The 26,339-nt window shown below is 61.6% G+C and overlaps 2 protein-coding genes and 1 long non-coding RNA gene across 7 annotated transcripts; 1 reads left to right on the forward strand and 2 right to left on the reverse strand.

Annotated features, from left to right (window-relative positions):
* Positions 1–5,136, reverse strand: ANKRD34C (ankyrin repeat domain 34C). 2 transcript variants are annotated; one of them, XM_084531764.1, is made up of 2 exons: positions 4,894–5,136; positions 1–3,012 (listed from the first exon to the last, which is right to left on the reverse strand). In XM_084531764.1, the coding sequence occupies exon 2, from the start codon at positions 2,965–2,967 to the stop codon at positions 1,393–1,395; it is 1,575 nt and encodes a 524-aa protein (XP_084387890.1). In that variant the 5' UTR covers positions 2,968–3,012; positions 4,894–5,136; the 3' UTR covers positions 1–1,392. The 2 variants fall into 2 exon arrangements, with proteins under 2 accessions (XP_084387890.1, XP_084387891.1); XM_084531765.1 differs by lacking the exon at positions 4,894–5,136 and adding an exon at positions 3,725–4,568.
* On the forward strand, positions 4,454–25,918 carry LOC311442487 (uncharacterized protein; the record flags this gene model as incomplete). 4 transcript variants are annotated; one of them, XR_014696663.1, is made up of 4 exons in its annotated part: positions 4,454–4,845; positions 5,851–5,969; positions 6,358–6,565; positions 25,797–25,918. XR_014696663.1 is itself a non-coding variant. In XM_084531772.1 (3 exons), the coding sequence occupies 3 exons, from the start codon at positions 4,454–4,456 to the stop codon at positions 6,381–6,383; spliced, it is 537 nt and encodes a 178-aa protein (XP_084387898.1). In that variant the 3' UTR covers positions 6,384–7,298. The 4 variants fall into 4 exon arrangements, 1 of the variants encoding a protein (XP_084387898.1); XR_014696664.1 differs by lacking the exon at positions 25,797–25,918 and adding an exon at positions 15,564–17,687; XM_084531772.1 differs by lacking the exon at positions 25,797–25,918 and having other exon boundaries at positions 6,358–7,298.
* On the reverse strand, positions 17,818–24,435 carry LOC311442488. Its single transcript, XR_014696666.1, has 2 exons — positions 23,563–24,435; positions 17,818–18,328 (listed from the first exon to the last, which is right to left on the reverse strand). It is a non-coding gene; the product is annotated as an uncharacterized lncRNA (long non-coding RNA).
* Positions 25,919–26,339: the final 421 nt, after the last annotated feature.

The raw sequence follows: 26,339 nt of genomic DNA on the forward strand, positions 1-26,339 counted from the left end.
TTTGCAGGCACCATTGTTTCATTGTTCTCTCAGACCAGCGGCAAATGACATTAAATAGTACTTTAAAAAAAAAAAAAAAAAAAAACACCAAACACACCACAAAACATCAGAATATTTAGAAACGAAGGCTATGGGATTTAAAATTCCACAGCCTAAAATATAAGACAAACTTCATTGATATAGGTAAAATACGCCTGGAATTCAATCCATAAGACATTTGACAGACAGAAAGTGTAAACTTTAAGGCTGTAAAAATATAAGCCCACCTTTGCTCTAAATAGCATATTTAAATCTAAAATGCACTTTCGGGGAACATTCTTGTGCAGATAGAACCAGAACACGACGCTGCTGTGTGCAGGACCTGTGCAAAGTTTTGCAACAGCCCGGAGAAGGACCGCTAATGCCCCGGGTAAGGAACCAGCTCGTCCCACGGGGTGGAGGTGGCGACACAATCGTGCCCCAGCCCGGCATGTGGGGCCGTGTCCCTGCGTCCGCTTCACCCCAAAGGACCGTGGTGGCAGCGGGGTCGGCAGGAGGGGGGCGTCCTGGCTGCGGCTGCCTGTGGCCAGCACGAAGCCCTGGTGCTCGCCACGTGCCATCCTCGGCACCCGCGCTCCCCTGGGGGAAGCTTCCCGCAGGGACAAGCTGGGACGTCAGTGCTCGGAGTTGCTCAGTGTGGTGGGAACTGCCCCTGCGCCTTGGTGGCTCTCAAGATGCTGAGGCAAATCCGTCCTGGTGGCAGGCCCGCTGAAGACTCTGGGTTGCACCAGCAACAGATTTAGCTCAGCCTCCGGCGTTTCAAAGTGCTCGGAAATCTCTGAGGCAGGAATTGTCTCCCTTCTCCGGCACAGTGAGGGTAAAAATACATTCAATTGCTAAGGAGGGTTATTTCTGCTCTTCCAACCTCTTGCAGCATTAAGCTCCTTCCTGGTAGGCACTTCACAAATACATCAGCCCCCGGCTCCCTGGCGTGGGGCTCCCAGACCGGTTTCTGTATTAGAATGAGTGGGATGGAAGAAAAACGGATCATAAATAATCAGGAATAAATAAACTGCAGCCAGGAGCCTTTGTGTGAAGCCTGACTCTGCATCTGAGATGTTCTGGGATCGGATTTCTCAGATAGTTACTCTTGGGGGAAAGTCCAGAAATGAGTTATCAGTACATGACAGATGCTTCAGATGCTTGGGCTTGATTCCTTGCTGCCTGCGACTCCTGGCTCTCGGCAGCTCTGGGAAGCAGCACGAGACCCTCCTCGCTCAGCCCCTGGGCACGGGGCTGAATACCCAGGGCTGCCAGCACTTCCCCACGGCCGCTCTGTTCAGGAACCATCATTTATGTTTCTACAGAGAGCACATACTTAGTAAATTTTCTGGGAAATCGACCGTGACTCAGCTACTGGGCCACTATTTCCTCAAAATCAGAGAGCTGCCTCATCTGCTCCACCTGCATGGAGTGTCTCCGGAGAAGCTTCTTTTTGGTTCTCAGGTCACCCCGCTTGGGTGAGCTGGGAGCGATGGGCACCAGGGACTTCAAGCCAGCAGCAAGCAGGGAGGAAGGTTTGCTGCTGGAGCCAATGTCAGGGATGGGGGGGTTGGGGTTCACATTCAGAGGGGGCAGGTACCCCGGCCGGGTATGAGAGATGTGGTCTAGCAGCAGGGTCCCGGACCCTCGGCGCTCCAGGAGGTTGGGCGGCCGGCGCCGGGCAGCCACGGGGGACGTGCTGGCGAGGCTGTCCAGGGCCTCCCGCGAGCTGTTGAGCAGGGCCAGGTGGGACCCGTTCAGCTTCCTCCTCTCCGAGGCCACCTTCCCCACCTCCGCCAGGCCCGCACCATCATCGCAGTCGTGGTGCTCGATGCTCAGCCTCCGCCAGTGCAGCGCCTCCATCGCCGCCGGGCCCGCGGAGCCGCCGCTCTCCGGCTGCTCGGGCACCGTGCTGCGGCGGGGCAGGCGCTGGGGGCCGGCCGGACCCTTCTCGTAGCCCACCTTCCTGGAGACCTGCCCCGAGGCCGACGGCGTCCTCAGAGCCTGCTCGTCCACCAGAGGGAAGAGAGACGCGTCTTTGCTCTTGCTGCTGTTGCTCCGGGCGAGGGGAGCCTTTTTGGAGAAGGAGAGCTCACCGATGCCCATGATGACTTCGTCGTCCGTGCGCACCCGCTGCTCCTCGTGGTGCGCGGCGGCGGCCAGCACCGAGGGCGCGACCAGCCCCCAGGGCTCGGACTGCAGCCGCTTCAGCTGGGGCAGCCGCGCTCTCTTGGCAGCGCCACTTTTCCTCCCGGGGGAGGGCGGCTCAGGGGTGGCCTTGGCAGGGGGATTGTCCCCAGGCTGGGTCAAGTGTGGCCCGAAGGCACCGTCCTCCTTCTCAGTGGGCGGGGGGGACGGGACGGCTGCTGTCAGGCTGAGGCTGGGGGCTGCCGTGCACGCCTCGGGGGGGGCCCCGTCCTTGAACTCCAGCGAGGGGGGCACGTTCAGGTACTGCTTGGTGGCCTTGGTGCCGGTGGCCGACTTGTCCATGGTGATGATGATCACCTCCTTCCCTTTCGCTCTGCAGGCATTCAGGAGGTGCTGCAGCACGGCCTTGTCGTCTGCGTTGATGGCGTGGACCAGCGCGGAGGCTCCGGAGTGGTCCTCCAGGCTGGGGTCAGCCCCGTTCTCCAGCAGCAGGGACACCACCTCTCCCCCGGCGCCTCGGATGCAGGCGTGCATGAGGGCCGTTTTCCCAGACTTGTCCTGGATGTTGGGGTCGGCTCTGTTGTCCAGCAGGTACTTCACCATCTTGGCCTTGCTGATGCTCTGCTGGTCAACGTGCTTGGTGATGCAGGCCACCATCAGGGCGGTCTCCCCTTTCTCGTTGCTCTCGTTGATGTAAGCCCCCCCTTCCAGCAGCAGCCTGGTCAGCCGGAGCCGGCCAAGCCACACGGCCTTCAGGAGGGAGTTCCCCCCCATCTGCAGCACCGTCACCTCGTCCATGGCACCCGCTGCTCACTGGCAGGGAACGGCAGCGTCAGCCGGCAGCTGGGAAAGCAACCGGGATGGAGAGGTGAGGCTGGCGCCTCCGCCACGGCCCTCGCCCCAGCCCTGCCTCCCTCCCCTGGGTGCTGCGCTCCCAGCGCTGCTCTGCCTCCCGTGGCTGCCCCCCCCATGCATTTTCCCAGATCAAAGGAGATTTTGATTAGATACCATAAAGGAATTTTTTCCCACAAGAGCACTGAGGCGCTGGCACAGGCTGCCCAGGGGAGCTGTGGATGCCCCATCCCTGGAGGTGTTTGGGGCCAGGCTGGATGGGGCAGGGGGCAGCCTGGGCTGGTGGGAGGTGTCCCTGCCCCTGGCTGGGGGCTGGAATTGGATGATCTTTAAGGCCCCTTCCAACCCAAACAGTGCTGTGATTCCCTGGCCATCTCCTGTGATTCCCTGGCCATCTCCTGCTGCCTGCTGGGGTTGCTGGGGTTTAAGGGGGACGGCAGCAGGAGGAAAAGCCTCCCCTCCTCTGGGACCTCCTGGAGAGAAAGAGCGGCTCTGTGGCAGCTGGGAGATGCATTGGCCCAGCCTTCTCACACCCCTACAAGGCTTTTACTTTATGACATCAATCCACTCTCAGTAATCTGATGTTAGGATTTACGGTATTTTTCCAAGAAGCCCCACCAGGCACAGGGTCTCCGGCCTTACTCTGCTTTAGGCGTGTGCCCTCAGCACCCCAATCAGCCTCCATTGCCCTGACCAGCCTCACCTGGGACCGCACCCACGGCCTCTGCCCGGGCTGGGGGCTCTATTTAAATGCAGGCCAAGAGGCTTGGGGCTGGTTTGAGTGTGTGGGTGCCCAAGGCTGCGTCCAGCCCTGTCAGGCTGGGGTTGTTCATCGGCCTTCCCTCGTGGTCTGATTTGTCGCCTTGCCTTGGCCCGCTGCTCTGTGTTGGTGGGACCTGTCACCAGCCTGTCCCTGCTGATGCGCTCTCCCCACCTGGCTGCGCGATGGTTGCCTGCTGCTGACGGCTGGCCGCCCCTCCTGGAGCTGCTCTGCTCTTGCTGCCCCTGGCAATGCAACTCTCAGCTCATCTTGCCTCGCTCTTTTCCAGCTCTACTTCTCCAACAGCCATGCTGGCGTTTGCCTGGATGCAGCCGATTTCCTCGAGTGCCAGAGAAATCAGAACGGTCCCGATGCTGCTGTGGTTTCTGCAGTGTCTCAGAGGTCCCTCAGGCTGCAAGGCAGAGCCTGCTGGAGGCTGCGAGCATCTCCTGCGGCTTCTCGAGCTGAGGCTGTGATCTTTGCTTCCTCGCTGCTGAAGGAAATTTTAAGCAGCCGCTGTCATGCTGTCTGCAACCCTGTGCTGCTTCGTGGTGCTGTGAGCTGCTTGTGCAGGAGAGTGCTGTAGGAGAGCAGCTCCACTCGTGGCAGGACTGGCTCAAGAGGCTCAACGGGCACGGTCTCTTCTGGAAAGTGCTTCCCTGACTGCCTGGCATGGGCTGGCTCCGGGAAATTCAGCCGGGCAAGGCTCCTGCGTGCTGCCCCACTGCCACCGCCCAGGATCTGGGTGCCTCCTGGCCCTGTGCCTGCCTCCTGGAGGAGCAGCACCCGCAGCTCTGCGACCCGCTGAGCTCCGTGCACGAGGCACAAGCGGCGGCTCGGAGCTCTGCTGGAAGGGGCAGCAAACGCCCGGCCCCGCGGGAACGTCGGAGGCACGGGGACCCTGCCGCCTGCGAGCCCCCCCCCCGCTGCCCGTCCCTGGCCGCGCAGCCGGCGGCAGCTCCCAGCCCTCCCGTGCCCACCCGGTGCCCCCCAGGGGCCGCCAGCCCGCAGCTCACCGGCCGTCCCCGGAGCCTCCCCGGCGGAGGATGCGCGGCCCCGGCCCGGTAAGTGCCGCGCCCCCAGACCCCCCCCCGGGTGCCCGCAGCTCTCACCTCCATCCCCCTCGTCCCGGCCGCCGGCGGGACCCGTGCCGGTGCCTCGGCCCCCCCCTGCCGTCCCGGGGGCCAGCAGGACGGACCGGGGGTGCGGGGGGCTCCTTCCCCTCCCTCCCCTCGCGGCGGGGCTCCCCCGGCGCCGCTCGGTGCTGCGGGCACCGGGCAGAGCCCCCCGGGAGGGGCCGGCCCCCGCCGCCCGGTGCCCCCCGCCCGCTCCGTGCGCCCCGGGCGGCTGCGGCACCGCCGCCGTGCCCGCTGCTCCCGGCCGTGCCCGGCCGCACCGGGGCTGCGCGGGGAGGAGGCGGGGGGCGGCGCGTCCGCCCCCGGCTGGCTGCGGGGAGCGGCGGGGAGGGGGGGGCGAGAACGGGCGGGCGTCCTGCCGGCCGCCTCCGCGCGTGGCCGTGGGCGAGGCGCGTGGCCGGGTGCCCCCGGCCGGGTGCGGAGCCCCGGGGGTCCGCGTGCGCGCACGCCGGGTGCGCCCCTCCCGGAGTGGGGGCGATGCGGGCAGCACCGTGAGAGGGTCCCCGGGGGTGTGCGTGTGCCCCCGGTGCGGCTCTGTCCCGGCACGCGTGGGCACAGCGCCGGGGGGGCTGCGTGCGGCGTGCGCGGCTCTGCCCCGCGTGTGCCCGGCGCCACTGAGGGCAGCCCAGCAGGGAGAGGGTTCCCCGGGGGGGGCTGTGCTGCCCCCCGCCGTGGGGGCTGGCAGGGCTCGGGGGGGCGCAGCCAGGAGCAAACTGGGCAGAGCCCACGGCTGGACCTGCCTGGGGTGGGGTTGGGCTGAGCCCCCCAAGCTCCACCTGACAGAAATGTAAATGTGACCCCGGGGTCTGCGTGTGCAGGGGGCTGCCCAAGTGCTGTGTTGCAGGGGGAAGCCAGGGGCTGTGTGGTGCCTCCGAGGGCAGAGCCTCCCCTCGGGGTCCAGCCAGAAGCTGCCACAACCCTCTGCTGTCACAGGGGCAGAAGTCCCCGGTCCTTGAATCTCATCCAGGCAGAGAACCGCTTTCCTGCAGCCTCCAGCCCCTCTTGCTCAGCTGAGAAGCTTGGCTCTTCAGGAGCAGTCCCAGCAGAAACAGGTAATTGGCTACAAGGTGGGGAAAAATGGTCATAAATGCGTGATAAACACAACGTTGCACATGACTCTGTAATTTAGCAGGCTACTGCTGCCTGTAGTGGTATTTATTATAGCACTCTCCCTGAAACTAGATTAACATTAAGGGAAATTCTCTCGTGATTACTAAAATATAACCTAAAATTGTAGCCTTCTTTGGTAAAAGATGATAATAACAATAATAATCAGAGCCAGCAGAAAAATGAAGTAGGTCTTATTACGTTAGCAAGCGTTTAGGAAAACTTTATGGCAGCTTCTTAATTAAATCAAGTAAAGCAAAGACTTCTCGGTAGCTTGCTAATTTGCCCATATAAGCTCTGAAAATGTAACTGTTTGTCCATTCATTTTCACAGATGCACGCACAGCAGATTATTTGTAGCAAGGCTCTACATGCAGAACAGATTTAGAATCACAGAAGTTGCCTTGGCAGGATGAGAGCTCTCCCCAGGAGTGTGGGTTTGTTCTCCCTTCTGCTCCCCATGGCAGCGCTGCAGCTCCCGGGCTGGACCAAGAGGAAAGGCGCCCACCTGCCCCGGTGATTCCAGAGCTAAGGGCAGCGAGGTACAGCCACAACGGGGGAGAGAGGGTCTGGGACCTCAGATGTGATGGGAGTGGGCGCCTGCATAAGGGCAGGGCGATGTGACAGACCAAGGCTGTCCCCTGGGGCAAGGTGCCCCTGCGGAGGGGCCTGGGCTGGTGGCCTCATCCAGCTCCTGGTGGTGGTGTGCCCCAGGCTGGTCGCACCCCACAGTGGTTCCACTGAGAGGTTTGGGGGGGCTGCTTCAAAGGGAGGGGCTGCTGCGTTTCCAGTGTGTAGCATTGGCTGCTGCATGGAGAGCTGGCCGTGCTGTACAGAGGGCTGTGAGACACGGTGAGTGGCGTGTGACATCCCCCAGGCTCTAATTATTGCTCCCTGTAGCTCTCCTCTCTGTTAGGTGTCAGCAGCAAGAGCCGAGGAGCCGGCACCTCCTGTCTGCACGGGACTCTTGCCCAGCCCTGTCCTGGTGCGTGGTGATGCTGGCTCCATCTGCATGTGGGTTTCCAGCCCTGAGGAGCTGCTGGTGGGCTGCCCACGGGGCGTTTTGGGTTGGGGCTGGGTATGGGTAGTGCTGGCAGGGCTGTGTGCATGGGCCAGACCGCTCAGATCACACCAGGGATACCCCACGGATGGGGCTCAAGTGTCCCTCGTAGCCCACTCCATTTCCACACCAAGCGTTTGCCTCCTGCTTCCTGTTTTGTTGAATAATTCATAACGAGTGATTAATGGAGATGTGCCTTCCCTGTTCACACATTATCACAGGTTGCATTTTCTCAGCGCTATTAGTTATTCAGAACGATTTGCTGAGTAATGCCCGAGCTCCTCGGGCCGCAGTGCCCTCCCTGGTGATGGGGTGGGGGGCGCGGGGGGCTCCCGGCTGCACCCACCTGCTCGGGGCCAGGTAAGCAGCACTGCGTGCCCAGTGCCAGGTCACCGGGCTGGGAGCGCAAGGCCCAGTTGCTTGGACATACAGACGGGTGTGCCTCCAGCAAGAGATGTGGGTTAAACGGGTGGTTGGTTACACAGCAGAGTTGTGAATATTCCTGCGCCTTCCCTGGTTTAACACAAACATGAAGGGGTTTGGCTGAACCAAGGGGTTCGTAGAGATGCCTGGAAAGTGCTCTGTCATCGCAGCTTTAACCCACCCTGTCCTTCTGGGCTGAGCATTTTGAAGTCACCTCTGCTGCTGGAGCATCAGTGTGGCTCGCTCACAGCTCTCTGCTCACACAGATCAAGCAGTGCTGTCCGAGAGCCCCCGGGGGGCTGACAGAGGAGGGAGGGCAGAGCTTTGCCTGAGCTGCCAGGGCCAGCTCATCCTGCAGCTTCGTGCTGCTGGCAGCGAGCATGGGGCTGTCCAGGAACTGCTGCCAGGGGCCATCTGGGGGAGGCTGGGTCGTCCCAGAGAGGGGATTGGGGCCAGATCCTTGCTTCAGCCTCCTCCATCCAGCATCCCGGGAGGTGCCATGGCAACGGGGCTGGCAGCGATGGTTGCAGGGGGAGAAGCTGAAACTCTGGTGCCGGGGCTGGATGTGGCCCCGGGACAGGCTGCGCAGAGCGGGGGGCTCGGCTGGAAGTGCTGGGGGGAGGTCTGGGGCCTGGGCTGGGGTTGGAGAGGACAGAGCTGAGCCCAGCAGGATCCTGCCCCCAGGCACTCCAGGAGGGCCCTGAGTGCTGCCCATGAAGATGCTCTGGCGAGGGGCTGGGTGGGCACCTGTGCCCTGTGAAGCCACCAGCAGCACGGCAGGGCACGCGCTGTGCCGCAGGAGAGGACAGCAGAGCCACTGGGTGTTCCAGCCACCTCGCTGCAGACAAGCGGGCAGCTCTGGTCAGTTTATTGCAGCTCTTGGATGCTATAATTAGAGCCTGGCCTGGGAGGAGGGACCTGCTGTCAGCTGCTTAGGGCCTGTGACGGGACATCTGGTGTGTCTGGTGCTGCTGTGGTCTCTGGCGCACTTGTTCCAGGGCTGCAGTGCTGCTCCGGGAGGCCAGAGCTGTGAGCGCAGGATGGATGCGGAGTGGCAAGGGGTGGCCACAGCTCCGAGTGCTTCTGGGGCCATGGGGGGAGCTGCAGTGCACGCAGTGGGTGCCTGGTCAGAGCCCAGCCCATCTCTTGGGGTAGGGGCTCCTCCTGGCACAGCGGCTCCCCGGCCCTGCGCAGCCCACCCCGGGTGTGGGGGCTGCCGGGGGACGCGGGGACACGGTGCGCAGCCTCGCCTCTGCCGGCGGGCTTGGCTAAATGCAGACCGTCTCCCTGGGGACGGCACGGCGCTGGCTCTATTTTGGGTGCTCTTGCAGAACAGCTGGTGATCATCCCTTACACCGCGCGGAGATGGCTGCGCACGGCTATTTCTGCCAGCTCATCCACGCACGGCAGCTTTTTATAAACACGCTCGCCCTGCAGGGACGGACGCAGGTGCTGGCGGCAGCGGTCGGTGCTGGCGTCTCGCAGAGCACCACCTCTGCCCCGAACGCTGCTCCTGCCCTGCTGGGGCACGGCCACAGTGCAGGATGTGTCCCCTGGCCCACAGGGCTCAGTGGGGCACAGAGCCTGGGGCTGCCTCGGGCACGTGGGGGTCTGGGGGCTCTGGGGAGCTGTCCTGGTGCAGGGACCGTGGGGACACTGCAGGGTCACCGCCCGGCTGGTCCTGGCTCAGGGGGGCAGCAGCTCGCCCTTACCCTGGGGCACCAGGAATGGAGGAGCAGGTAGGTGCCTGTTTGCTCCTCAAGGGCTCTTCCACATCCCACGGCATTGCCAGGGCAGGCGGAGGTGCTCGCATGGACCAGCAGCCCCCTCCTGGCTTTAGAAAATGCTGCCTGCTAATTTCTGAGTCTGAGCGCTGTGCGTGCTGCACAGCTGGACACAGGGCCAGAAGGGACAAATCCTGCTCAGATGCTTTTCACCTCCAGCTCTGTGAGCTCCTGGGCCCCAGCCCTCCTGGGATGCCCTGTGCTGGACAACCTGTGCCATCTCCTTTTGTGGCTTCAAGGCAGCCCAGCTCTGAGCCTCTCCTGCCCAGGGGAAGGGAACCCCCACAGCTGCTGCTTTGGCAGGTCCATCTGCCCAGAGGGCGACTTGCTGGGGAAATCCTCCTGCTGCAGGCACAGGGAGAAGCCCGAGCCTTCTCTCCTCCCAGACCTGGTGAGGCCAGAGCTTGCTGCTGCTCAGGGATGTGCAGGAGCAAGGAGGCAGCTGAGGGGAGGACAGAGGGTGGCTGCTACTGTCCCCTCAGGTGGCCCCGGGATGGGGAGCAGCAGCTGGGGGGCAGGGGATGGGCCCTGAAGTGCCCCCTCCATCCGTCCCCACCTCTGCTTCCGAGCTGGGCAGTCCCCCGGGGCTCATTGCCTCCTGCTGGGGGGGGGGGGGGCTCGGCCGAAGCACAAAAATAGCGGCCCCCTGCCCCATGAGCTGTCGGAGGCAGGAGCAGCTGGTGAGCCAGCGCTTCCGAAAGAGGCTGCATCATCGCAAGTGGGTCTGGGGTTTCTATGGCAACCGCGGGGTAAAAATAGTGTGGGAGCACTGGGGAGCTGCCAGGCCTGGCAGGGAGAGCTCCTGGTATGCGGCGCTCTGCGCAGCGGGGCTGGTGGCCGGGCCCTGTGCCGTGTCCCCTGGGGAGATGCTGCCCGTCCTGGAGCCCCTCTGCTCCGTCCCCCTGCCCCTGGGGAGCTGCTGTCCCCACGGGGGGATGCTGGGGCTGGGATGTCCCTCCTGCCCCTGGCTGGGAGCCCTGCAGAGCGGTGCCTGGGCTTCTCCCCGCGGTGACCCCTTTGTGTCCCCTTCGTGTCCCTGCTGCAGTGGGATGCTCGCTCCTGGGGGTCTCCATCCTGGCTCCATCCCGCCCTGAGCAGGGAGCTGCCCTGGGGCTGTGCAAAGCCCCGCTGGTCCCGTGCTGGGTGTGTGGCTGGGATCCATTGTGGGGTGCCCTGGGGCACAGCTCGTGCTGCACTGAGCTCTTCTCCCTGCCAGGAAGCCAATCTGGGGAGCAGTGGGGAGCAGTGGTGTTCTGCTGGCATCCAAGCGGGGTTGCTTCAGGAAATGGGGAGGGCTGGGAGTGCTGCTCTCATGGGCTGGGGGTCGTGGCTCTGCCCCTTCCCGTGCTGTGTGCCCCGTGGGAGCAGCATCCATCCGTATGGGGCCTGGGTCCGAGGGACTGAGCCCCACATAGGGGGCCCTGTGCTTGCCTTTGCAGCTCTTCCCCCTGCCTGGCTTGGCCGCCAGCTCCACCCCGTTGGGCTGAGCCCCTCGCCACTCTTATCTCCCCTTGGAAATGAAGCCAGAAGGGGGGCAGCCCGTGGGGCGCGGTGGAACCTGTGGGTGACCCCATAGTGCCAGCGCTCGGCTCCGGGGAGCTCAGCAGCCAGCCCCTGACCCACGTCTGAGGCGTGAACAAAGTTTAAAACCTTCCTGTGAGTGAGTAGCGTTTGGGGATGGGTGAAATCTGGGTCATCCCCCATCGCTGGCTTGACAGTGTAGTGCGTTAATTAGACTTTGACTCTAATAAGCTGTGTTAAGGCCTGAAAATAGAAATGCCACTGCGACGTGTCACCGAGCAGTGAGTGCTGCTCGTTTCCTAATTACTGGGTGACATTTTGCACAAATAACCCCAGCGTGCTGCCCCCCAGGTAGCCGTGCCTTCCTGCCCTGCAGCCTCTGCCCCTTGCCTTCGCAGCATGGGGGGGTGTCCTGCATGGTGCGGGGACGCTGTGCTCGGTGCCAGCCCCTGGCACTGTCCCTGCTGGGGGAGTACAGGACTGCCCAGGGTCCGCACCCTCACCCCTGGCCGGGCTTTCTCCTTCCTAGCACGGGTGTTTGAGAAGCTGCTGGGAAAGCGTTTGTGAGCCCACCGCTGTCCCTTGGAGCTGAGCACTGGGGGGCTGCCTTCCCTCGGAGGCTGGGCTCGCGGTGCAGTGGCTCGCCTGGCTTCTCTGGGCACATTGGTGTGAAAATGCCACGAGTGCCATCATTTCTTTCTCTCTCCTTCTTTCTCATTTCTTCTCCTTGGTCTCTGTCACTCCTGCAGTTGGTGGTTGCCTTGGCAACATATCTGTCTCCTTGCACTTTTTCATCCTTTTTCCTTTGTAATCTATAAATTCTTTCACCTCCACTTTTATTTTTTTTTTAATCTCGGCTGTACTCCAGAGGATCTGTAGAGAAGCCCTCTGGATTGAAAGGCCTGGAAATACAGTCAGTGCCGGGCTGGAAAACCTTGGACCCCAGCAGGGGAGCATCTTTACAGCTGGCAGAGGAGGAGGAGCCCTTTGTTTCCCAGCCTGTAAAGCTGCACTGCTCTGTCTGAGCACGGCAGGCAGCACCGTGGGTCCCTCGGGTTGAGCTGTCCCAGCTGGGGCTGTGCTGTCTGCACCAGGAGACTGGGGGTACCCGAGTCCTCCTGGGGCTGGGCACCCAGCGGGTCCCTGCCACATAATTCCTGTATGTGGCCAGCCCAGTGCAAGGGGCCAAAAGCTGGGCCTTGGAGGCAGGCTGAGCACCTCGAACAGAGCAGCTTTCCACAGGTTCTTGGAGCCTGCTGACTCCAGGAGTTAATAGGCAGGCGTAGGAGGAGCTGAATGGCAATTCAATTTGTAGCGATTATTTGCCAATTAAGATTAGCACAGGCAAATGTCTGGGATGGGCGGAAAAAGCTGCTTGGCCTGAGGGAAGGGGCTGCAAGAGAGAAGGCGAAGCTGGGGCGCAGGCGGGGGGAGCGCCGCAGCCGTGCCTGCCTGGAGCTGCCCCGGGGGGCACAGGAGGTGTGGGGTCAGAAGCCACTGCTCCCGGGGAGCCCTATGGGGACAGTGCCAGCAGCCGTGGCCCACGGGGATCGCTGCCGTGGGGCCCTGGGGGCTGTGCTGGGGCGGTGAGGAGGTGGCAGAGCCAGCGGTGGGTGAATGTGGGTGCTGAGCATCACCTCCAGCCCCCCTGGGACGGGGGGTGCTGGGTCACGCTCGGTGCCCCAGGGATGGCACGTGCTGCACCCACGAGGACTGGTGACTGGTGTCCTGTGTGTCCGTGACCATGCCATGAGCTCAGGTCCCTGCTCTGTCCCCTGCCACATGCGTGCTGGTGGCCTCTAAGGCAGGAGGGACCTGGGGAACCCCCCGGCCTCTCAGCTTCCTGCTCAGGGCCAGCACTGCTGCCTGCGGCCAGGGCGTTGGGCAGGGGTTGGCACCGTGGGCGAGGGTCTCTGGGGGTTTTGGTGAGCCTCTGTGGGGCATTATCTGCCCCACTGCCTCCTGGCCGGGTGCCAAATCCCTGATTCCTGCAGGGTGCATGCAAGCCCTGAAGCTCGGAGGTGGCCGTTAAAGTGTTTTCTTGTGTTTGCGTTGCAGTTTGACGGGGAAAGGGAGATGCAGGCAGTAGTTCCCACCCAATACTCTTTTTTTTTTTTTTTTTTTTTTTTTAATTTAATATTATTAATCTAAGTTTTATAAATATTCATGGCAATGAAATCAATGCAAAAATATTCCATTCTCTCATTTTGGCAGTTTAATTTTAGAAACTCATTTTCTCTTGAGCTCTCTACTGAGAAGTCATTACAATGCTTTTTGGATCGCGTCTCACTCCTAACCCTGAAAGGATCCTCAGACGTAATAGCGCATGAAACAACAACAGCAAATGTCAGCGCCTCGGCCTCGGGGCTGGCGGGGAGGCAGGGCTCCAGGACAGAGGCTGGCCTATTGCAGTGCGCAGGAAAATGCCTCCTAGCAAGCATTTCTAGCGGGCTGGGCTGGCTCTCCCTGGGGACACGGCCCTGTGGCAGGGCAGCAGCAGCAGGACTGAGGAGGGCCCCTTCCCCCAGCCGCTCTCTGCCTTTCCCACACCGCAGACGGCACCGGTGGTGCTGGTGCAAGCTCTGCACGCGCCCTGCTTGGAGTGAAGCTCCTACATTTGGTCTGACCCGATGTCACCCTGCTTGTGCTCTCTGCATTAAAGGTGACTGAGGTCAGGAGCTGGCACCTGCGTTGCATCTTTCTGTGTCCCCTGCCCCGTTCCCATTCCAAGCATTTTTTTTGTGCTCCAGGCAGGTTAGGTAAATAGCGCCTGAGCTGCGCTGCCGCTCCTGCCTGGTGCATGCAGCGCTGAGACCAGCACAGCAAACAGACTTTCAGCTAAAAATCATCTCGATTTAAGCTTGTTTATATAGAAAGTAATTTTATGTTGACCTCATATAAATTCTGCACGGTGAAACATTCATTTTCATTACTGTTTGAACAAGGGAACCTGGCAGCAGCCGTGAGGACGGGACCAAAGCCCTATTTTATTAGCGGTGCGCTGCTGCAGGAGGGCACGCAACAGGCACCCACGTGCTCATGGCTCAAGTTTGTGACTTGTCGAGCGGGGGCCTCTGCACCTCCCCAGCCACCAAAGGAGATCAATCACATCTGTGCTGGGCTGCGGGCGTCTCGCAAGCCAGAGTTCATTATTTCACTGCTTCTGAGGCCCTTACGCAAGAGAGGTGTCAGCAGGAATTTCTCCTCCCTGCTCCCACAAGCAGCCTGCACCAATGCTGTGAGCAGGGCCCTGGCGGCTCTGCTGAGCCCTGTGTGTGTGCTGCCATCGCGCTGCAGAGTCAGCTTTGGGTGGGAAGCAGCAGGGACTCGGCAAGAATGCGATAAAACAACAATTTATTCACTTAGCCGGGTGATGCAGCGGGGAGTTTTGTTAGACTGCACTCTGAGTTATGTGCTGAAAATACACGGTGTGAGGTTCATAACTCGTCCTTCGCTTGTCTGAGAGCCACCCCTAAACCCATCCAGGGGACAAACACTGCGCATGGAAAATAACGGCGCGGTTTGAGGTGCCCGTGCTACGTCCTCTGCCAGCGCGGTGACACGCCGCAGCTCCCGGCGGTGAGGAGAGGTGCTCGGGTGGAGGAGGGAGATGATTGGAGTTTGCCTTACACAGAATGCTTGTCGGAAGAGAAGTGATCTGTATTTAACAACAGCGGTGCTGTAATAACCTGCAATTACCTCCGAGCACAGCCTGTGGGGGTGGCTCTTTGCTGGCAGAGGCTCGGGGGAGGTTGGCGCTTCCCTTCCCTTCCCTTCCCTGCGCTCTGCTGCCGACAGCGCAGTGGTGGCTTGGGGGTGCTCGGGGGGTGCCCTCCCTCGCCCGGCTGCTGCTTGCAGGGGGAAGGGGCACAAAGGCACCGACACAGAGCGGTTTGCAGAGCAGCCCGACCTCCTGCCAGCCACATCACTGATCCCTGAGGCAGCAGCTCCCCACGGCCCAGGCTGACGCTGGGGCCTCGTCCTGGCACGTGCGGCGGCAGGGGGCTGCTTTGGTGCTACCGCCACGTCTGGTCCCCTGGCTCTGAGCCCCTCACCCAGAGCCGCGGTGTCCCGGCTCCCACGGCTGCCTGCCGACGTGCCGCCACGTCGGAAAGTGCGAGAGCTCAGCGTGATTAGCTGGCCCTCCTCCCCTGCCTGCGCAGCGCTGGGAAAATGCTGCAACGCCTCTCTGGCGAGAAAGCGAATTATGCAGGCTGGCTTTGCTTTGAAAAGCTTGTGATGTGTAAGCAGAGGAGGAAGATGAGGGTATCTGCGCGCTGCCAGGCTGGCCCTGGGCCAGCCACGCAAGGGAAGACACTTCTGCATGCCTCAGCACGGCGCCGTGCCGTGGAGCTGGCGCTGCGGGGGCACAGCTCTCCCCCTGGCTCTGCCAGCAGCATGTTCTCTGGGGAAAAAAAACATTTACACCCCGGCATCACCCCTGCTGTCCTGTGCCATGGCAGTATGTGACATTTCTGCTTTCTTCTTTGCAGCTGTCGGCAGCCCCTGGAAAAGCCTCCTGGCCTCTTTGGCCACCGCAGTCGCGGTCTGCTCCTCCGGTACGGGGCTGGGGGGCGCAGTGATGTGTGGGGCATGCAGACAGGGCCCTGCTGCCCCCACCACAACCCTCCTGCCAGGGCTGCAGCTGAACCCCAGCACCTGATCCTGGCCCTGGGGGGTGTCGGTGGTGGGCTCAGAGCTTTTTCCTTCCCCCTTCCTTGTACCCACTTTGCCCCACTCCCCTCTCCGCAGGCTGCCTGTCCCCAGGGACCCCCGCTGCCAGGCCCACAGGGGACCCGAGCTGCAAGCGGGATGCGTGCACTGGCAGCCCCATTTGGCCCTCCCGCTGCCTGCTGAACCCTCTCTGTCCTGGTGGGAGCTCTGCACGCTGCAGCCTGGCTCCCTGAGCCTGGTGGTTGCCTCTTGCTGACAAAGTGCTGTCTGCGTGCTGGCCCCATGCACGCTGCGTGTCCCCTCGCGCTGCGCCTGCAGGTGCTTTTCCGTGGCTGTCTGAAGGGCTGCGGTGGTTTTTAATATCTGTGCCGAGTGAAATTTCCTGATTCAGCTTTCATGTCCCTTGGGACACTTATGAAATATCCGGATTCTGTTTTTTTCCGAAGAAGTGGAATTTCCTATTTATGGATTTAATCTAAGGGCTACGTGCTCGGGGAGGGAAGGGGCTCTGCCTCCCCTGGGCACCTACGGCCCGGCGGCCCCATGGCTCTGCTGCCCCGTGCCAGCGCTGGAGCCGGGGCTGCTGCGGGGAATTCGGCTGCCTCAGTAGTTTTCCAGCTGGCGCTAAGCCCGCTTTTCATGGCTTAATCACACTGCCTGCGATGAGTGAAGGTTAAACGCACGCCGACCGTCTGCTGGCGGGCCCATCTGGGGAGGGATCAGGCGAGGTCCCGTCCCAGGGCTGAACCCCTCACACAGACACCGGCTGTGAGAGCTGCGCTCTGCCAACACCCCGTGCTGGCCCTGCACCACCAGACACAGTGCCATGGAGCAGCCAGAGCACCCCAGGTCCTGTCCCCTGGCCACGGGGGAGCACAAAGGAGGAGGAACCTCCTCGCCCACCCTTGGCTTTCAGGAGTCCTGGGGAGCCACGGGGCAAGCGAGGTGCTGCAGGGTAGGGCACAGCCTGCTCATTGCCACCACGGTTGGCCTGGGGCACCCATGAGCTGCACATGGGGGCTCTGCTGGGGGCTGCTGGCAGCTGGGCGCTGCGCCTGGCAGACATTTGAGCAGCAATACCAAGGGCAAATTGTGGTCCTCCAAGACATGGAAGTACTGAGCGTAAAGCCAGGGATGTTTTGTAGAGGAGCTGGGCTCTGTTCCTCCTGCTCCCCGCTGAGCTGGGGGGATGCCATGGGTGCCCCGGTGCCAGCCTGTTGGGGCTGTCTGCCCCCTGCATACCCAGCCCCTGTTCTGCAAAGCTGAGGGCCCAACCCTTCCCCTTTCGGCCCGTGCTCAGCAGTCTGAGTCAGCAGGGCATTTGCACAGCAAGGATTTCGTCTCCTGACTCAGGCTGGCAGCGGCGCTGACGGAGCCTGCTGCAAATATTGACATTTCCCTCTCTGCTCCCAGGGGCCGCTGGAATCTCACCTGCACAGCCGGTGGTGGCAATGCCCCGTCCCCCTGTGGCGGGGGCTCCCTGTGTGAGCGTGGTGTGGGGCCGTGAGCTGCCTTGCCCACGCTGATCCTGGCCCCGATGCCCAGGGCGTGGAGGGTTTGGGCTCTCCTCCATCCCAGGGCAGCAGGGAGCTGCGGGTAGGAAACCTGCAGCAGATCCCTGGTGCTTGGAGCAGCTGCTTGTGAGGCAGGGGGCTGAGCGTGCCGAAACCTTGTGTCCCGTGGCAGCACACACGGGGCCAGGGCTGGCGGCACAGGACCAGCACAGGATGGGGCTCGTGGTGCTGCTGGCATTGCCCATACAAGCAGGAACGGGCCCCAACCCCTGGTGCTGGGAAGGAGCTGGAGCACCCAGCACAGCACCCTGGCACCAGGAGACACATTTTTGGTAAATAGTGAGACCTATTTCTGCTAGATCGTGAGCTCTGTGTTAGCAAGGCTGGTGCCAGGCGGATGGGTCGGAGCCTATTCTGTTCTCAGAAAACAGCAGGATGGCCAAACAGGACGTGGGGCACGCTCCCTGAGCCCCCACCCGCAAGGTTTCCTCCCTGGAGCCGGGCTGGGGGTCTCCCCGGGGTGTGGGGGTGCCCCCCGGGTGCCAGGCTCGGCGAGTGGCACCGGGTGCACCCAGCCGGCAGCGGGCTGCGGCCCCGCCGGGGTGCGGGCACCGGGGTGTGCAGCTGTGGGAGGCTGGCTGCAGGCACACCTTTGCATTAAGCAAATATCCCCCGTTACCTAATGCTTTCATTTTGCTTTCCTAACTGGCCGGTTTTGTTCTCATGACTCATGGGATATTTGCCTTTCTGTTACCGTCATTCCTTTCATCAGCTGCAGGCAGAGCCGCGTTGCCACCACTCACCTTTAAAATCATGTGCACATTCGAAATAAATAACTTTTAATGTAAGCAGTTCCAAACAGAAATAAAACACAGGCGTTTCACACTTATGCAAGTCTTACTTCTTACTTTTGTAATCGCTCTTTAAACTGATTCCAAAGGATCTCGATGGCAAGCTAACTTCACCGACACACGAACAAACTGCAATTTGCTTAATCAGCGTTTCGCGACCCCTCGTACAAAAAGTACTTCAAGACCTCTTTAAAAAAACGCGTTTCCCTGCAGGGCACCTGTCGTCGATGCTGAAAGATAAGAAGCGGGGCGCAATACAACCTGCTGGCTCTCAGTACGGACCAAGTGTTTCTTTAAGCGCCGAGTTTGCTTTGCAGTCGGTTCCACTTAAAGCCAGCATCTGCGGCAGAGGCGGCACGGCACGCCTGCCGGCGCATCCCAGCTGCTGCCGTGCGGGGCCGGTGCTGGGCGAGGTCGCTCGTGTCACTCACATACCCTTATCAGTTCTCCGTCCAACAGTTACAGTGGAGAAGCTGGGCTGGAAAAGTGATAAGGGGATGAGAATGGCCTCAGAAGACGCTTCCCCCCTAAAACTTCAGAATGAAAAAAAAAAAAAAAGAAAAAAGAAAAGAAAAGCTAAGCTGGTAACAAGTGAAATAAATCGTAAGACATCACCGGTTGCCTCCTCCCCAGCCCTCGTCTGCATCGTCTTCCAGAGGCCAGCGGTGCGGCGGGGCGATGCTGTGCGGGGAGCCCAGCAGCCCGTGGCTCCGCTGCCCCGCAGTGCCCGCGCCGCCGCTGCTCTGCTCCAGCCGCAGACACTCCCCATTCACAAATTTCATAACCTCCAGTCCCCTCCCTGCGGGTGGGATTGGACGCCCCGCTCCCCCCCCTCGGTGCGCTCCGCGGGGCTGAGCCGGCGCCCCGGCCCGTCGGATTAAGCTGTACAAATTGTGGGGCTGGAGACGGGCGGATTCGTCTGACGCTGCAGAAAGGTGCTGGCAGCCCTGGCCCCGCACCCCGTCCCGCTGCCGCCAACCCCCAAACTGGGGCTGGGGCTGGGGGTGCCCCCACTTGCAGAGGGCGAGGAACCCCATGGTGGCGGCTGGGAAAGGTCAATTCTGTCCGTGCCCACGCTGGCATGTCACTGCTCCTGTTTCAGCTGCAGGCCCCGGAGCCAAGCCCTGTTCCATGGTGCCAGCCCCATCCCGAGCCCCAGGGCAGCTCCTCCTGCACACCGTGTCCCTGCCCTGGTCCCCACTCCCGCACCCCATCAGTCAGCCCCTCAGCTCCCCAAGATGTGCGAGCAGACCCCAGCACACCCCAGGGCCAGGAGGGTGAGCGCTGGGCTCCGGCTGCCTTGGCCACGTTCGTGGGCAGCCCTGGCGTGCCCCAGGCACCCCGCTCACAGCAGAGGCTGGAGCCGAGGAATCCCATCACCACTCCCCGGCTCGGGCTTGTGCTGGCTTGACACGGAGCTGCCGGGCGATGCGTGCAGGGATTGGCGAGCTGGCGGGCACGGTCCTGCGCCGCGCATTAGGTGATGCTTGGGCTGCGCTGGCAAAGCGAGCCCCAGCAACTGCTCGGGGGCCTCTGCTGGGTCAGCGCCCGGCTCTTTGCTGAGCGACCCAGGGCTCCTCTTGTCCTCAGGGCACCCGAAATGGGGGCACACTGTCCTGGTGCCCGCTCTGCACGGGTCAGGCCCTGGGAACCAGCAGCATTCAGCGGCGGTGGAGAACCGGTGAGGGTTTTCCACCAGAGTGCGAGGCCACAGCCGGTGCTGGGCTCGGTGTTGGGGACACAGCACGGTGCTTTTTGTCTGAGCTGAGTCTGGAGCAACACCCACCGTGTCCTGTCCAGCCCCAAAGTCCCCAGGGCTGCTCTCTGGAGCCGGGCTCTCCCCCTGCAGAGCTTCAGATGCAGGAGCCCCCACGCTGTGACCACTGCGCTGTGTGCCACCACCAACAGGACCTTGGGGTTTGGGCTGGGGAGGTGACAGGGGATGGCTCGGGGTGAGAGTGGCACACAGGGCTGGCACACGGCGAGGAAAAAGAAGGGAAAGGGTCTCATGTCTGGGTAATGTGGACATTTTACCCCTCCTCAGGTGGCCTGGCACCTCAGGACCTGTCAGGCTAACGAGGGATGCTCGTTAGCAACAAGCTAAACCTGTGCAGCACAGTCCGGGGTTAACGGTAGCCGTGCCCTGGCGGAGCACATCTGGTTGTGTGCACAGCGTTAATGCAAGCTGAATTTTAAAGCAGAGAGCAGGAAATCTCGCAGATAAGGGTGGAGTCAGTACAGCAGCCACGACACCGATGCCCTGTGCCCACCCTGTGTTTGTGTGAGAATTTTTAGGTGCAAACAGCCTTTTTTCCAAAACCTGAAACTTTCCCCCTGTTCCCCTGCTGGAGCACGCGGAGCCGTGTGAGTTTTGGCACACCCCTGCAGCGCGGCTCGCCAAGCCTCCGCGACAGCTAACGCAGGGCAGCTGCGGCTGATTCATTGTTTGCTCCATCCGGGCTTATTCACCCCCGTAACGCCTAGGTGGGGCCGCACCTTGTGGCCCCCCTTTCTCTCTGTGTGCCGTGCCGTGCCGTGCCGTCCGTCCCCAGCTCCTGCTGAGGAATGCCTCCTGCTGAAGCGCCCGGTGCCTCGCTAAGCCCTGCTCCATCTGCAGCTTGCCCCAGGCTCCTGGTGTCCGTTGCAGCAGCGCCCAGCTCAGTAAACACGGCACATCCAGCTGACTCAGTAGCCTGCCGTGGCTTTATAACCTCCCCTCTGCGTTTCAAGCGCAGGTCGGGAACATTTCCACCTTGGAGCTGCCAAATGCCAGCTGGGGCCCGGTGCCGCGCGGTGCCCACCGGGGAGCCCCTCACTGTGCCAGGAGCGCGGTGCCGTGGGGCGCTGGGCAGGCAGCAGGGACCTTGGCTGGGGCTGCGGTACCGGGGCCGTGCTCGACCTTGGATTTGCTGGAAGGGACAAACAGCCTCATGCGAAACATCTGGGAGGAAAGGCGGAGGGACAGCAGACAGATGTTCTCCTGCATCGCAATGAGCTGGTGCCGTGGTGCAGTGCGTGGCCGCTGGAGGCACAGGGGTGGGGGCGCGCTCGCTGTGCCCCCCAGCTCTGGCTGAGCACGTGCCCGCACGGTGCCCGTGTCTGGGCTGACACAAGAGGCCCATGGGTCGTGGAAAGGCTGAGGAGCTCAGGACACAGCAGTTTAGGTGGAGGACAGGACTGGGGGCCAGGGAAGCTGGACCGAGTTAAACTGGGTCAGAAGCTCTGCAGGTGTGCCAGCACGAGGGCTTCTGAGAGCACCGACTGCTGTGGCCCCAGCTCAGCACCTCTGGGAAATCTCTGAGAGATACCAGACGGATGGGTCTGTCCCCATGCCAGCCCCTCCCCAAAAATGACCGAGCCTGGCTGTGGGCTCAGGGCCGTGTGCGGCCACGTCTCTGCTTTGGGGCTGTCCCCCTGCAGAAAATCACCGGTGGACCTTTTCCCCCTAGCTGTGAGGGGTGTCACGAAGTTTTGCAATCGCCCTGGGGGCTGCTTCCCCTGCTCGCAGGAGGCTCACGTCCCGCTCCAGTGGTGCCCGAGCCCTGCAGCACTGCTGGCCGCCAGGACACCGATGTCCCCCCACGTCCCCACGCCCCGGGCACGGTGTCCGGCCGCGCGCCGCTGCCAGGGAGCGGTGGGAAAGCTCCGCGGGCTCAGGACACAAAGGCTGCGTGACCGGCGCTGCCGGCCAGAGCCGGGCCTTTCATGTCTGTGAGCAGCCACTGGGCAAGGACAAAAAGAAAGAGCAGCCCCGGGTCCCGTGTTGGTTTTGGTGATTATTTCGTTGAGTAGCTTCAAGGGATGTGAACATTTGGTTCAGAGTAAACAGGGCGCTCTCCCAAAACGAGCTTCTCTGCAGAAGCTGCTCATTCATAGTGCCGACGTGGTCGCAGTGGGTTTGGTGCCCCAAATACCGGGGCACAAAGTGTCCCCCAGCGCCCAGCAGCACCGGGGAGGTGGCAGCAGGGAGCCACCGGCCCCCGCCGCGTCCCCAGATGCATTGGGGTCAAGGTGCTGGAGCTGCAGGGGCTGGGGCAGAGCTCCCGGGCAAGGCCCTGGGTGCAAGGCAGGCTCCCACCGCAGCTGCTCCACTTTGCTGATTTATTTGTTTTACTGGCCTCCTTCCCCACATACTTCTGTTATTAAAGTAGCTCTTAGAGGGAAGAAGAAAAGCGAGCTTTCTCCTGCTCCCCTCTGGAGAGGGGAGACAAAAATCCCCCTGGGTTGGGGAGGAAATTGCAAATACCTCCCGGTGCCTGCAGAGCCCGGCCGTGCCCCTTCTCCCCGCAGCCGGGTGCTCCCTGGGGGTGCCTCGCATGGGCAGCCCGCTCTGGGGACTGCTCGAGGCTCGTGCCCATGGTGATGTGTCATCACTCAGCTCTGCCAGCAGCCTCAGTTTCCCAAGGCTCCAGTTTGGGGCTGCCTCCCAGATTGTTTTCACTGGGCCTGACCTGCTGTGGCCGTCCCACTTGTCCCTGCATGGAAGGCACCAGCTGGCACTTGCATGTGCAGGGGATCCCAGCCCCTGTGCAAGGACCAGGGCCCAGGAAAGCAGAGGCACAGACGGGCATCCAGCCCGGGACCCTTTGAGGCTGAGCTCACACAGGGCCCTTTACCGTGTGTCCCCCCCAGCAGCAGCTGGTGGGGGGCAGCAGGGCATGGCCTGGGCTCTACCAGGGCTTTGGTGCACCTCAGCCCCTGTCCTGCCCCGTGCAGGGCTCAGGGCAAGCAGGGAGGCCCCGGGGCTGTGGGGCAGTGCAGTGATGCTGGGAGCCCGGCAGCTCCGTGCTGCGAGGCTCCTCCTGCCCCACGGCCGTGCCATCCTCCACCCCGACTGGGGCCGGTGGCAGAGGGCTGGGAGCTGTGGAGCTCTGCGAGGTGCTGGGGCTGGGGCTGTGGGGCTGCAGCAGATGCACCGATTGCTGCACCGAGGGCTGCACCAGCAGCCCGTGGCCACTGGATGTCACCTGCAGCAGCAGCAGCTGTGGCCGGCTCCATGTGCAGCAGGATGGGGCAAGACCCTCGGCTCTGCCCCGGGGGGCACCGGCCCCAGCCCCTGTGGGATGTTGAAGGGTTTCACAGGGCTCCTGTGTGTGCGCTGAGGAGCCCAGCTGGCAACCCCCTTGTGCTGCCTCCACGGCTCCGTGCCCACAGCTCCGGCTGCACGGCATCGCCAGGGCTCACCGTGCCTCCTGCACCACGATGAGCTGGGACAAGGCCGGGTCTTGCCTCTGGGGCAGGAGGGTGCTGGGGCCTAGAGGGTGGATGCAAATGTTGCAGCATTTCTCCTTAAAAAAAAAAAAAAAAAATAGCCCAAGGAAACAGGTTTCCTGGCTCAGGCACCTGCTCGGTACCTGTGTGGGTGTCCCAGCTCTCTGGGTGCTCCTTTTGGTGTGCAAACCACCTAGAGGAACTCCCTGTCGGGGCAGACACCCGTCCTGCCCGTCTGCCGTGGAGCACACGCAGCAGGGCTGGCACACACCGTGCCTGCTGCCAGGGGCTGCTGCACACCCCTCCGCAGCACCGCTGAGACCCCAGAACCCCTCCGTGGGACCCGGGCCCTGCAGGGTCTCCCCTGGGTCTGCCTCTGCTCCCCCCGCTGAACGTGCAGGGAGTCGCAATACCGTGGTGCAGGGAAGAGAAAAATAAAAAAAATAAAAATAAAAAAGGAAAAAAAATCAAGCAAAAGACAAGAATTTGTTCAGTTCTTACCAGTCCACAAAGCCTGCTCTGCTGTGCCGTTTCCAGGTTGCTGCCTCCTTTCAGCTGCTGTTCACACCTCCACATTCACCTTCCCGAGGTTTGGCTCTGTGTGCTGCTCCCAGATCATTGTTTCCTCTCTGCTCCTGTTGCTGCCTTTACATTCAATTTACCATTCTGGATCCCCGATCCCGTTCTGGCAGCACTCTGAGCAGGGGGCTGCGGCACCGCGGGCGCTGCGCTGGGAGGGCTCGGGGAGTTCGCTCTGAGGTGCTCCAGGAGTGCTGTTTTCATGAGAGGTTGGTAAGAACTACAAAATTACTACATCTGTAATGACATGACTGCAAGTACAATGTACTTCCATTTGGCATTTTTTTCCCCTAGAGAGCAAATTATTCATTATTAAGTTTCATTTTCACATCCACATTGTTCTGCTGTTGTGGGATACATCCTTTTAATATTTGAGATCAGTAATTGAAAGGGCTGTATGCAAAATCGTTTTCAGTGTCGCTTCTGCACAGAGGCGCTTTGGTAAAGCACCCAAAGCCAGAGGCTGGGTGCAGAGCACAGCTCATGGCTCTGCTGCTGCTGAAGGGCCGGGTCCTCTGGGCAGCTGAGTGTCCCCCCCTGCCCGGCAGCAGTGGAAGGTGCAGAGTCACACCTGATTTTGCTCTTTGCTTTCTAAGAAGTTGTTTCCCCAGAGCACTCAGCTCACACAACTCTTCCCCCTGCTGCTGCCCACAAGGCACCTCTGGTCGGTGCAGGGCATGGGGGCTGCTGTTTCCCCCCACCCACCCCCCACCACCAGCTATGTGGCACAGCAGAGGTGCTGGTGCCATGGTGCCACCTGGGGAAACCTCCCTGGGGGCTGCAGCTTCTTCTTTCTGTAACTCCTAAACCGCACCTGAAGCAGTGAAACTTTGCGGGCAGTTGTGCAGGGCTCAGCCAGAGCACAGCTGTGCTGCTCATTGCCTCTGCCAGAGCACGATTCAGCCCGACGTGCCCCATTGTGGGTCTGACAGGGATGGCCCCTGCTGTGCCCTGGTGCTCCTGCAGGTCACCCACACCTGTGGGTGCAGCGCAGTGGCAGCAGCACCCAGGGAGAGGACCCGCTGCGGGTGCTGGGCAGATGCTGCCAGGGCTGCTGCAGCCTCCAAAAGTCCTCCTGGGGCTGCCCGGGCCCGGCAGAGACCCCTCCTGCAGCGGGGGCAGAGGAGCTGTGCCCTGCCCTGTGCTGGCCCTGCTGCGGGCACTGAGCTGCCCTGGGGCCCAGCAGCGCCTCGCACGCAGCCCCCCAGTGCCAGCCCGCTCCCTGGAGCAGAGAACCCCACTGCTTCTCCTTGGCTTTTACAAGTGACTGGGTTGCCCAAACCATTTCTGCCCCTCTCAGCATCAGCTCCCTGATTGCCCCCTCCTGCAGCAGGCAGCAAACCACGTCCTTCCCCTGACTGCACGTCCAGCCTCGTCCCATAAAGCCCACACTCTGCTGGCATGCACCTGCGTAGGCATCTGTTTGGGAATTAGCCCCCTAAAAGCAATTCAACATAAATAAGCAGGAACAAAGCTGCGCTTCTGAAAGGTTTCCAGTATGACCAAGGAAAATGCTGATTAAACGCAGCTGGGGATTTTCTGCGGCGTGGCATGAGCCTGAGGTTTCGGTGAGCTGGCAGCCCCGGTGCAGGACACACACCCCTGCCAAGCAGCCTTGCATGGGCTCTGTACAGAGAAACCCACAAAAACGGTTTTCCAGTGTTATTTAAATCCCTGCTCTTGGTGCAGAGGACCAGTGCAGGAGCCTGCACATCGGCTGCGCTCAACCTCGGGGAGCGTGCGCGAGGCAGAAAACGGAGCTGGGCCGGCCCTGCGCTGCCAGGGAGCGCACTAAGCACGCGGCAAGATGCAGGTGGAGCCAGAGCCAAGTGCTGCAGCGGAAAGTGCCAGGGATTTGGGAAAACATGTTTTTTCCATCACCTCCTACTCAGCTGTTTTAGGAGGAGAGCGCGGAGCTGCAGCTCGCTGCTTCCTCCCGCTAATGACAGCGAGGAGAGGAGGGCTGCCCTCCGTCAGCATGGGGAGGGGTGAGGGGAGACATTTCGCTTCCCTTGTTATCTAGAGAGCAGCGGCTGCAGAGATGTCAGTTCCTGCAAAGTTCAGGAAAAAAAAAAAAAAAAAAAAAAAAAAGGAAATAATTGGCCTTGTGCTCCTGGAACACCTCCCTGCTCAGCCTTGTTTGTGATTTCTTACAGGCAGCCAGCACCGGCATCATTCACAGCCCTCCTCCCCGGCTGAAAGCATCGGGGCATCCTTTTTGTCTCCGAGTTTTCCAGAGGAATGAAAATTGAATAAAAGATCAAAGTTCAGTGAACAAGAGAGCAGAGTATTTCTGGAACGCCCGCGAGCAGTGATTGCTTCCAGCCCAGCGCGCTGGGCGGCGCGGGCAGCGGGAGGGGAGCTGCCAGCCTGCAGGAAGCGGGGCCCTAACCCGACCCGCACAACGCTCACCAGGGAAGGTCTGTGCCATGTAACAGAGAAATCATCGCTGCCCCTGGGTGATCTTTCAGAAACCAAGATGCGATGAGCGAGCTGGGTATCACAATGCAGCAGAGGGAAAGTTTTCCACCAGGCGTGAGCTCCTGGCCCTGAGTCCCCTTGGCCCTGGAGATGGCTCCGGTGGCTGCACCAGCTGAGGATGCCAGTAAGGGGCTGCTGGGGTGGCTCCTGCACCCAAATGGCCCGGTGGCACCCAGGGATGTGTCCCCAGGTGGCACCCAGGGATGTGTCCCCCAGGG

This window comes from Aythya ferina (assembly GCF_964211825.1).
Source record: "Aythya ferina genome assembly, chromosome: 11".
In the NCBI taxonomy this organism is placed as follows: Eukaryota; Metazoa; Chordata; class Aves; order Anseriformes; family Anatidae; genus Aythya; species Aythya ferina.